Here is a 12,539-nt window from a genome sequence, read left to right as displayed (position 1 = left end):
GCAGGGTCAGATGTCTCCTTTTCTCACTTGCAACTGAAATACACAAAAGAAAGGGAATTCCCACAGAAGAAATGTATAGAAGCCCAGGGATTGTTTGTGATAAAGAAAGGAAGCTGATTCAGATTCTAAATGAAAAGGGAATGATACCTTTCACTGGGAAGTAAACAGAACATTGTGGGCCCTGGAAGTGTCTGCAGTTGATTTATCAGATGCTTTGCTTGTTACTGGCAACATATCACTACAATATAGACAGAACCAGCAAGGTGGTCATATGAAGGATGTCTGAAGCAAAGGATCAGCAAGGAACTCTCGCTGTACATGAGATAAGAACAGGGCAGCTGTGGTCAGAAGGACTGATATAAGACACAAAAAGAATAGTCTGGGTAGCAGAAATGAAGCTGAAGTAGATGAGCACTGGCTGTGGGGGGATGAACCGGAGGATGAGTCAGAGGCAAATGCTACATATGGATAACGGTGATGGGAGCAGCTGTGCTTCAGCCAAGACAGCGGCTTGGAGCAGACCGATGTTAATTTTATTTTTGGGATCATTTTAGAATCCTGAAAACACGGCAAGGTAATTGCAGGACATGGCAGAGTTGGAGTCACTGCACAAAATAAATGCTCTACTGGGCCACCTAAATGCGGAATCTGGGAGTCATCGCAGGTTGTTTCCTGTACTTCATCCAAATCTTGTGTTCCACGGCTCTCTTTCCTCCCCCTTTTTTTCCAAAGGCTCTCTCTTCTTTCCATGTCTTTATGGTCCAATTTACACTGTCTTATTTCCCTGGTTCTTCATAACATGTCTTCTCTATCTTCACCAGCAGTTTAATTCTAGAGTATATTTTTAAAGCACAAATTTCATAGGGTAAAAGGTAACGAGTGGAAATGAACCATCATTTATGGAGTTGTACTTCAGTCGCTCCTGTGGCCATTCACTAAGCATGTACTATTCTGTTTAAGCTTCTGTAAGTTCTAGAATGAGTCCTTAGGGAGGATGTCATTACCCTCATTTAAGGAGAAATCTGGGAGCACAGAAAAGCTAGTAATGTACTCAATGGGGAAAAAAATTGAATGCACTAAGAAGCTGGGACTCAAACAAGCTTGTTAGATTTCTACTCATTTGAAGGCAGTAACTCCTAATTCACCTACATTTTTTTTTAAAGTCCACGTTATTCTCCAGACTCACAAAACCTTTCCACACCTGCTGTCATTCATGATAAAGTGCCATTCCAGGATGCTATGCTTCCTCATGCATAAGCTATGTCATGTCATGGCCTGTACTATAGGAAGGGCTCCATGCGTGCTGCCATTGTGCAGCCTTTCACATTTGTTCTGTGGTCCTTGATTTGTTCTCCTTCCTTACACAGAGTTCAGACCTATCTACTTTATCAGCTGTCCAAGCTGATACATCACTTCCCCTTCCTGACTGGTGCAGCATCCCAATAAAGTTAACATCTCCACACTCATTGGTAAACTGTATTTAATCCACTATAAAGCTCCTCATCTGTTTTCCTTTTGAATTGTAATGGATTTAAGTATCTGAATTCTCTTTTTTTCAGATATCTATTCACATCACACAGCACAGCACTTGTATTAGAGGACAGCCTGGGCAGCATTCTATTTTATGATGGAAGAGAGGGAAGGAGAATTTAAGGGAATAAGCTAATCTACACACACACACACCAAAAAAAAAAAAAAAAAAAAAAAAAAACCAGAAAACCTAATTACCACTGGAGATGGGCCATACTTACATGAACTTCCTTGACTCACCAATTGTTATCAATCAGCATTCATACTCAGAAGCTATCACTGACAAACACATAATTCATATTTAGTTCATGGATGAAGTACTGTTTTGGTGTGACCTTTTCATGGAGTCACATGTCGTACTATTAAAAGGAAAATCTTAGGGTGTGCATAATATGCATTCTGTGATTGAATATGCACACTCGAGGGGCTGGAGCCACAGGATAGCTCTTCATTTATCAAGTTCTCAGGGATGGGTCTGACAAGTCTCTAGGGCTCTGGTTTTAAAGGACCATGCTAAGGCACTGTGATGCTTTCTGAAAGAACAGGAAGATTTCAGTAGCCAGCAGAAGACCAGCAGGAGGCTGATGAGGAGCCAGGGACGATAATCTACACCTAAAGAACTGAGTGGTGTGGGCATCATAATTTCCATTAAATTTTGTTTTGTTTTGTTCCTTTTAAACATTAACCAGTTTCAACTGTGGCGAGTAAAAGCAGGGAAAGTTTGGGATCGTGCTTTGTCCTGAGTTTCCTGAGAAAGAAGGGAATTCAAAGAGGCAGAGCTGGTAAATGATAATTTTAGCCCAAGTCTGATGCTATAGTTGGATGATGAAATTTAGCCAGACGTGCCTGCAAGACTCAACAGTAAACAATCTGTATCCTATCTAGGTGTACATCTGTAACCAAGCAACTGAATCCCAGCCATTCACAGTAGCTCGATCTTTAGCCAATCAGAAGACATGAGCTGCCAGAATGCTACCATAAAAGGCAAACGCTGGCTGTAGGGGATCAGATTACTTTGCTTCTTCTGACTCTAAATGAAAACTCAATCTGTGATAGGGAGGGATATTCTGAACTTACTACTCAAATCCATCATAGAATTTATTTTTTAAAGCTTTCAATTCTGAGTCTCCCGGTAACCTTGAGAATCACAGTGAATGACATTACAAGAAAGAAAAAGGAAATGAAGTTCAGGATGTGGGGTAGACATGAGGTTATGCCTATGAATTTCCTATAGAAGGTTTTAGAGGAAACATTTTATTTCAAATTCCAGGTACATAAATTGTACTCAAACATAAACAAAAGGTTCATACACATTTTTTTGCCTACTCATCATTAGCTAGAGAAAGGAGTGTAAAGAAGGAACGAACAGAGTGAGAACAACTCAAATTGAATCACAATGAAAGTAAAGCATATCTTTAATTATGTGTCTCTGTAAAAGCCTTTTGATTCATAAACTATACACTCGGTCATCAAGGTAATTTGGTATAAAGACCCACAAATAGTGGTCTGATAAACTTGAAACTCAGACTGAAATATTCTAACAAACAAAATTATATACACATTACAAATAGATTTTTTTTTAGCAGGCATACAGGCGGCAGTCCATTAGAATGTCCTTGCATGCTCTTCACTGTGTGGAAGACAAGACTAAGATGGTAGTCTCTGTCACTGTCTCTCACTATTTAATTTCTGTGGTGAAGTGATGCATTTTACAGTCCTGTGCTGTGGGAGCATTTGTGGCACAGCTCTCTTGGAGAGCATGGATTAAAGGTATGAGGCACTAGGGTCCGTGAGGATGTTTTAATAAACAAGAGGAAAACTATCCTGAGGAATCTTGTAAATATACCAACAACCCAATATACAGTACTAATTGAGGAGGGACATGTGAGTGGCTTAGTGGATAAAGGTATTTGAATGCCTGAGTATAACCTTCAGTCCTCACAGGTTGGTTTTTGTTTTTGTTTGTTTGTTTGTTTTTTGGACCTTCATATGCATGCCATGGCGCAAGAACTCACACAGACACACACGGACACACACACACACCACACACACACATGGACACATACACAGACACACACACACACAGACACATGGACACACACACGGACATACACACAGACACACACATATGGACACACATGAACACACACACACATACACACACAAATAAATGTAAAATATACTATTTGAGGAAGACTATGTGTAGCTCTTCTCCATTTTATATAAAAGTATTTTAAGTGTAGAATTCACTTACTATTCTGCCACAAGCCTCATATTAAGAACAATAAATGAGCAAGGAAGAAGAAATGAGTAGTCAAAAACATACATATTATTGGTGTGTATATATATGTATATATATCACAAGTAGTAAATCACCCTTGCATTTTCTTAGAGATGATTTACTGAAAGTTTATTAAAAAACAAATGCATTCTCAAAAAAAAAAAAAAAAAAAAAAAAAAAGCAAATACATTCTCTGGTCTACAAAGTCTCGAAAACAAAAACAAAACAAAACAAAAAGCCCACATTCTTTAAAATTATACTTACCAGAAATACTGCTATAGATATTCCAACTAGAAATCCTGCTATAACATCTGACCAATGATTTCTATATTCTGCTACTCTGTTGAGTCCAGTAAGGAAGGCCAAACACATTAATCCCAAGCATAGAACAGGCTTAGCAAGTCTGGTTCCTTTGGCTTTGATGGTGTTGGTAATGTACATCTGAAATAGCAAATAAAACAAGACTTTTCACCAAGGCAATTTCTTAAGATACACATGAAATACATTTTGTATAAATTACAAAAACATATTTACTAACTATATATATGTTTATATGGCTTCAACAATCAACTACTGTTTATGATTTTTGTAGTTTAAATACACTGTTTGCTGTTGAGTGATGTAGCCCAGGCTGGCTTCCAAGTCCCTTTGTAGCTGGGGATGAACTCAAATGCTGGGTAATAAGGCTACCACATCACACTTGGAATGAAATTGTTGATAGTGATTTTCTATTTTTATTATATATATTATTAATTTATTCATATTACATCTCAATTGTTATCCCATCTTTTGTACCCTCCCGTTCCTTTCTCCCTCCCATTTTCCCCTTATTCCACTCCCCTATGACTGTGACTGAGGGGAACCTCCTCCCCTGTATATGCTCATAGGGTATCAAGTCTCTTGGTAGCCTGCTATCCTTCCTCTGAGTGCCACCAGGGCCACCCCATCCAGGGGACGTGGTTAAATATGGTTTAATTTGCCTTGTCTATTCTGGCTATATTTTACTAATGACCATGTGTGCACATGAATGCAGGGAGTGGTCAGATCTCCCGGAGCTGGAGTTATAGGAAGTTGTGAGCTGTGAATGTGGGTGCTGGGAGTCAATGCTGGGAGTCTACAACAGCAGTATGTGCACTTAAATGCTGAGCCATTTCTTTAGTGTTATCTAGGAGTATGAGCTCAGTTATCCTACATACCCTCCATCCTCCACCTCACAATCAATTTGAATGCACTTTATTTCACCGGAATGTATGTGTTATATCGCTCTCAAGCACTATGGTTAGAAGGGATGTGCTGGTGACGCAGCAGTGTTTCCATCTGGATGTGCTGTATGGATAGGGTATAGACCTGATCAAATCAGAATTTTAAAACTAACTAGAAAATATTAAGTTGCGATTTGTACCAAATTGACATGACTATAAAGAAGGTAATCTAGGAAGTGCAAAAGCAAGTCTGGCTTCGTATGTTCTTACCGGAAAATGTGAGATTACATGCCAATAAAGAACACAGAATGTCAATTGGATATGCTAAAGGAATTATATTCTAGTAGTGAGCCAGCATGCTCAGGAATAATTTGGTTCTTTGCCCATCTCATTTATTTTATAGCTTCGTCGCCCATAATTTAAATCACATATTATTCTATTAGCAAACCTATTGGCTTCAGGTGGATAGTGTCAGTTAATGTTCAACTATACAGAAATTATGAAAGAGGTGGGTTGAAAGTACAACTAGATTGTATGATGCTAATATCAGTAAAGGTCTGGTACTGGCCATGCACTTAGAACAATACTTATAGATGGATATAACCTATCTATTATATTCTATAATCTTGATTATTATCTTGAGACAATTGAAAATACATTTCCTTATGAGAATAAACCTAAAGAGCAGTGTCCCAGTTTTTTATTTATAATGACAACTTTAGAATACTATGAAATCCAGTAATTATCATCTTTGCTTTCTTTCTCCCCCCACCTCCCAGCCAGAAGCTGTATGCACACGCAAACAGTTGAAACAATTCTTATCTTCTCAGTAGCCTTTGGTACTCTGTTCTAGCCTTTGGTAATCTGTCTCTGGATGAACTATAAAAAAAAGGAAGACAGATTGTTTCAGTTGGCCAATGACATTTGGAGCAAGTTCTGCAGATTCTAAGCCTGTGTTCAAGCTCTTTAATCATTTCAGTTATAGGGAACAAGAATACTCAGGGAGCGATGAGAAAGAGTAAAGGATGTGTTTGCCCTTGTGACACAGAGTGTTAAAGAACTCTGCCCACAGGAATAACAAACACATCAGCCCTGGGAGGCTTTGCAGTGTTGATGCTAAAAGGGTACTCCCTCTTCTAAATGGTGTGAGGAATTTGGGTCCTCATGAGATTTTCTTTAACACAGACAGAAGGTTGGTTGATAATTCTCCATTCATTCATATCGTCCCATCTGTAAAGCTCAAAGGTAACCTAACCTTATTAAAATAAATCTCTGAGTTAACTGATAATATGAATCCTGCTAATATTTATTATTATTGAGCATGTGGTTCTTGCCCAAGGCAATGTTTTTAAGACTTTATCTCACTAAATCTTTAAAATAAAGAAAAAAATGCATCAAGACAAGGCTTACTGTGGACCACACAACTTTATTTTTAAGGTGGCACCATTGACAATAAATGGAAAGGGACTGTGAACAAAGAACTTAAGTATTTCCTGATCACAGGCTTTAGTGTGTTTTACTTGCACTGATTTTTTTCCCGCTGAGTCTTTTTTTTGGGGGGAGGGGAGGGGGTGAGGGGAGGATGGCCATGATATTTAAACAGAGTATCAGACAATGCAAAAGAGCTGTAACTGAAAGCAAGAAAAAGATACCACCATAGCATTCTAAGAGTGACAAGACAGCCTGCTCCATCATTAGGAGGAATATGAAGAAGGACAAAAATCCTGATGTCATCTCTGTGGACTTGGGCAATGCTTGCCATCATTCCCCAAAGGCCATCTCAGATACAAGTTAACTCTTCACTTTGCCAGTTCGAGTCTAGACAAATTATTGGCTTGGACCAATCCTGCTTAAAGTACAAATGATAACTCATTTCCTAAATTATCTATTGGCTCAAGAAGGCTCACAAAGAGCCCCCAATCATGCTAACCAGTATGCAAACTAATGAAAAAGTGCTTCTATTATAAAATAATCAAGTTCAGTTTTACTTCTATTATATTCAAGACCACAGATTTCCAGCGATATGAGAATTACAAAGGTTACAAGATTTTAAAAGCCATAGACATAACATTAACATTGATCATAGCAATGCCTTATAAAGTACACGTTTTGTTGAACCATAATCACCATAAATATCAAAAAGACAAAGTAGAGAATTTTTCATTTGAATTCAGAAACTCTCTAGTGCTTTATGAAAACAGGTGCCTTTTAAACATTCTATTTGTGTTATCTTGCAGAAAGACTATTACAGCTATTCTGCAGAAGGGGAAATCATAGCGTAATGACCTACCAAGGAAGCTGGATATAGAACAGGAATTGATTATTTATGCTTTCTTGGTTTCTAATTCACTTATGAAACCATCTATGATAATCGGATGTGAAAAATGTAGCTAAAATAAATGCAAACAGAAGGAGGGTGTGATTTGAGCAGAATAGTTTCCTCCATCCTCAAGGGTCTGTGGATGCTTACAGACAGCTCATTTAGATGTATTATCAGTCCTAATTTACCTATTACACACATGCCTGGTAGTAACACGATGCAGAGGGCCAAAGTTCATCATTTGATCCATTAATATTCCAGTATACATTCTTTCATGATTCTCCATGCATATTTAAATATATACAATAACTATTGCATATATGCAGGAGCTTGGCTACCTGGCTAAGTGTTTCCTAAAAGATAGAAACAATACTCTATTATTCTGTAATGTGAGTGATCTTACTTGTCACAGTAAACATCTTTTTTTTAAGTCAAATTATAAGACATACTTTTTATAAAAAGAAGTCTTATAGCCAATAAAGTTAAGAAAATGTACACATGTTTATTAAAAATACACTATGTGTCAAAGGCTGCATTAAATTTCTCCAAATAGGAAACATGTAAGGGTTGACCCAGAAGGACATACATGGGAAATCCAGGGAAGGGGAAAGTGTTGTGGGGAGCTAGCCTAGATACAGGAGCCAACCCATGTAACCCAGCCATGTGCTCTCAAAGAACCCTGCCCATCTTCTTGGGAACTCTTGTCACTATATCTTGTCTGTCTTGTTTCCTTTACTCCAGGGAAGACATAGAAATCAAGACCAGTACTTCCCTGTAAACTCTGGGCTTGGCATGTTGTCCAACTTCTACGGAGCTCTCAGTAAAACTAGGAAGAATAAAGAGAAGACTGACTGAGGGGCAGATGCTGAGCTATGAGCCAGAGCACACAAAGTACTGTAGAATAATGTATATAATATTAGGCTTCTCTCTATTAGAATATTCCAGTATAATGTAGCCTTTGTCTAGTCACTGCTATATCTGAAATGCACAGAAGGCTTTTTACTCTACAGGCATTCAAAATTACTGCATGTAGGAAGCATGAAAGGCATGGTTAGGGAAAGGTAAACTGAATTCTCATTAAAAGTACATCACTACTTAAAATTATCTTGAATATGTATTTGTTTACTAGCCTGTCTTTCTCTATTTATTTACTTATTTATTAGTTTTAGTTTCTTATAATTTATTCAGATCACATCCCTCACTTGTATCTTCCTGTTCCAACCCTCTCTCCTTTTTCCACCTATTCCCTTCCCCTAACCTCTAACAGAAAAGAACCTCTTCCCCCACCATATGACCACAGCCTATCAGGTTTCATCAGGATAGCCTGCTTCCCCTTCTTCTGAGAGTTTCCAGGCTGCCCACTATGGGGAAGTGATACATTGACACAATGAAAAACTACTCAGCTATTAAAAACAAGGAAATCTTGAAATTTGCAGGCAAATGGGTGGAACTAGAAATGATCATCTTGAAAGAGATAACCCAGACCCAGAAAGACACGCATGGTATATTCTCATAAGTGGATATTAGCCCAACATAGATGTCCATTTAGAGACTCCACCCAATGGAGGATCAGGACAGATGCTGGACTCAAGGTGAGAGTGGTATGGAAGAATGGGTCAGTGGAAGGACACAGAGGGGTCAGGAGCCCAGCCTGTGGATCTGGACCCGGGGCAGGGCATGGGGGGTGGGCTGCACAAACTGATGTACCAAACAAGGACAACGCATGCAGCAAATTTAGATCCCTGTTCAGCTCTAGCCAATGGGACAGCTCATTCTCCAAGGTTGTGAGGAGAGTGGGAACAGACTCTTCCATGAACTCTGGTGTCCCCGATTTGATCACTTTCTCCATTTATTATGTCTTGTATTTCCAGGAGCAATGTCTGGTGTGGAGTAGTCACTTGTGACGAGAAGAATACGAGCCCCCAAAGAAAATCTATGACTCTTTGGTCCCTTGCTATTTATTGTGAATATGGCACATAATCACATGAGTCTTTAAAAATAAAGTGTTCCCTTTTTGTAGCCAGAGAGAAAGATTCTGTGAAGCCATGGCTGGAAGGAACACAGCTAATACTCTGAGAAAGCTAGGAAAGGTAAGGGACTAATTTTCTACTGGAATGTCCTCAGGATTGGCAAGCCGATGACAAGTTCACTTTCCACCAAAGAGACCCATATTTGACTTCTGACCTATAAAATTCTAAGATAATACACTTGATTATTCTAAGTTGCCATATTTGTGGCATTTCCCAAGATGAATAGAAAACGAGTATAATCAGACAGTATCTGTTTAATGTATGAATAATTAAATCTGGGATTTGTAAAATGTTCTATGGGGTAAAATAAGTGTGACACAACAATTAGAACATGCACTTTGGCGCAAGAAAAAAAGGAGGGAGTAGTGGAATTCCAACTCTGACACTTGCATAAGTCAAGCTGTGGCTGTTTGAACAAGAATGGCTCCCATAGGCTCAGTCATTTGAATGGAGGTACCTAGTTGCTAGAGCTGTTGCAGAAGTGTTAGAAGGGTGTAGCCTTGTTGGAGGAGATGTGTCACTGGAGGGGGGCATTGAGGCTTCAAAAGTTCTTGTCATTGCCAGTGAGCATGTAACCACGGCCTGGCAGCCTCACGCTAGAGTAGATAATCTAAGGAGAGGCACTTGTGTTCCTCCCTTTGGCTTACGGATTATTGAAAGGCTAGACTCCAAAGAATGTTTTAAAATCACCAGGAATTTTACACTGTACAATTTCACACTATTAGGTGTGGCCTTGCTGAAGGGCATACTTTCCTCCAAAAAGGCCACACCTCATGATAGTGCACCCCTTATGAGCCTATGAGGACAATTTTCTTCCAAACCACCAGAATCATGCCTTTAGCCTGGGGAGGAACTTGCCTCGCAGGAACCGATTTCATACAGTCCTGAGTTTGTCTTTGTCAAGTTATCCTATGTGTTAGTTACTTCCTTGCTGCTATAAGAAAAATGCAATGACTTATAGAAGGACTGGTTTATTTGGCCTAAATTTCAAGAGGTATCTGAATCTGTCATGGTGTGGAAGCAATGATTTGAGCCATAAGCACACAAAAAGGATAGCACACTGGAAAGGACAAGAATCTTTTACCTCTCAAAGCCCTTCTTCAGGGATGTACCCTACAATCCAGCCACACTGCCTAGGCCTCCCAAACAGGAATTCCTGAGGATGTTCCTGAAACATCTTGTCATTTAAGCATCGTGCCATATGAATATCTGTTGGCTCTTTCTTCTTCTCTCTCTACTAAATTCTACACACTGCTACAGAAAAGATTTTTTTTTAAATGCAATCTTTTCCTCCTGGGTTCACACAAACTCAAAAAAAAAAAAAAAAAAAAAAACCCAATATATTTTCATTTTACAATTTCTGATTCCTAGTCATTTAAGATATGTAAAGTCTGTAAAGCAACTTTCCAAATTTAAGTGCCCAGTTAATGCACCCACTCACTGTTCAACCTAAGGCACAGTGTGGCTCTTCTAGACGGCAAGCTATCAGCCCAAATCAGTAGTCCCTATTTGGTAATTAGATCAGGGTTGGAATATCTTTAAATGTCTTAATTTTTAACAGCTTTGATTAATACAATCTAATAAAATCCTGGGGTTTATTTCATAGTCTCATAACATTAATGATCATATTATTCTGTCTGTGGTCAACTGAATCATCTATGAATGAAGATTAAAAAGTCTTTATTACAGACATCTAGAAGTTTCTCAAAGTAACATTTACCCTTGTCAAAACTTCCTTAAACTTTTATCCTGCCATTTATGATACTAGCTCTTCATTAGTTTCTAGTTAGCTAAAGGAAGTCCCTCAAATGACAAACATCCAAGATGGAGCATTGTTTGCAAAACAGCCTGGCAACTTTAGTGCAAACAAACCTGAGCTCAGGTTTGAGTCCTGGAAGTCTTATTATAGCTATAATTTTACTTCATATTATTACCAGAATTAATAAATTTGGCCAAATAGTAAAGTAAAGGAACCTGAGAATATATTCAGAATAAATATAAGAGAATGTTGCAATGGTGGGTTTACCAAGGGTTTTACAAGACAAATCTGTATTCCAGTAATCAGTCACTGAGGGCTCTAATAAGGGTATAGTAAAACAAGAAACAGTGATATGTTGAAGTGTAGAAATTCAAATGATGATTCCCAAGTGTCTCAAGTTAGGGTTTTATTGCTGGGAAGAGACCTCATGAGAACATCAATTCTTATAAAGGAAATCATTTAATTGGGGATGGTGTATAGTTCATAGGTATTATTATGGCGGGAAGTATGGTGCTACACAGGTAGACATATTACTGGAGAGGCAGATGAAATTTCTTTTTTTTTTTTTTTATTAATTATCTTGTTTAATCTCAATGTTTTTCCTCATCCCTTGTATCCTCCCATTCCTCCCCGCCCCATTTTCCCATTATTCCCTCCCCTATGGACTGTTCCTGCGGGGGATTATCTCCCCTTGTAATTCTCATAGGGAAATTTCTTTTTTTTTTTTTTTATTAATTTATTCTTGTTACATCTCAATGTTTATCCCATCCCTTGTATCCTCCCATTCCTCCCCCGCCCCCATTTTCCCATTATTCCCCTCCCCTATGACTGTTCCTGAGGGGGATTATCTCCCCCTGTATATTCTCATAGGGTATCAAGTCTCTTCTTGGCAACCTGCTGTCCTTCCTCTGAGTGCCATCAGGTCTCCCCCTCCAGGGGACATGGTCAAATGTGAGGCACCAGAGTACGTGAGAAAGTCATATCACACTCTCCACTCAACTGTGGAGAATATTCTGACCATTGGCTAGATCTGGGAAGGGGTTTAAAGTTTACCTCCTGTATTGTCCTTGGCTGCATCTGGATCCACAGGCAGCAGGAGCAGACAGTGAGATGCACTGGCCCTGGCTTGAGCTTCTGAGACTTCAAAGCCAGCCCTGGAGACATACTTCCTCTAAGAAGGCCACACCTCCTAACAGTGCCACTCTCTATAAGCCTATGAGGGCCATTTTCTTTCAAACCACCATACGAAGTCAAGAATATTTGACACGTTGATTGGAAGTAAAGCTATTAGAATGTCTCAGAAACAAAATTAGTCCCTTTTTATTCTGCCCCTGTGTCTTATCTCTTTTTCTCACCCAAAGGAAGCCATAAAACCCAAAACTTCTATTTCCCAAGACCTAAAAAGAGATCATACCTC

The 12,539-nt window shown here is 38.9% G+C and overlaps 1 protein-coding gene across 1 annotated transcript in view; it reads right to left on the bottom strand.

The window, feature by feature from the left end:
- Plppr5 (phospholipid phosphatase related 5) overlaps positions 1-12,539 on the bottom strand; it is a 104,222-nt gene that overhangs the window by 23,799 nt on the left and 67,884 nt on the right. Inside the window, exon 4 of the mRNA XM_051165673.1 lies at positions 4,076-4,252. Within this exon, the coding sequence (XP_051021630.1) occupies positions 4,076-4,252 (177 nt within the window). The remainder of the gene's footprint in view (positions 1-4,075; positions 4,253-12,539) is intronic.

Source organism: Acomys russatus, chromosome 23, assembly GCF_903995435.1.
Source record: "Acomys russatus chromosome 23, mAcoRus1.1, whole genome shotgun sequence".
Taxonomy (NCBI): Eukaryota; Metazoa; Chordata; class Mammalia; order Rodentia; family Muridae; genus Acomys; species Acomys russatus.
The sequence above is the reverse complement of the archived record's forward strand: the minus strand, read 5'-3'. Positions and strand labels throughout refer to the sequence as shown.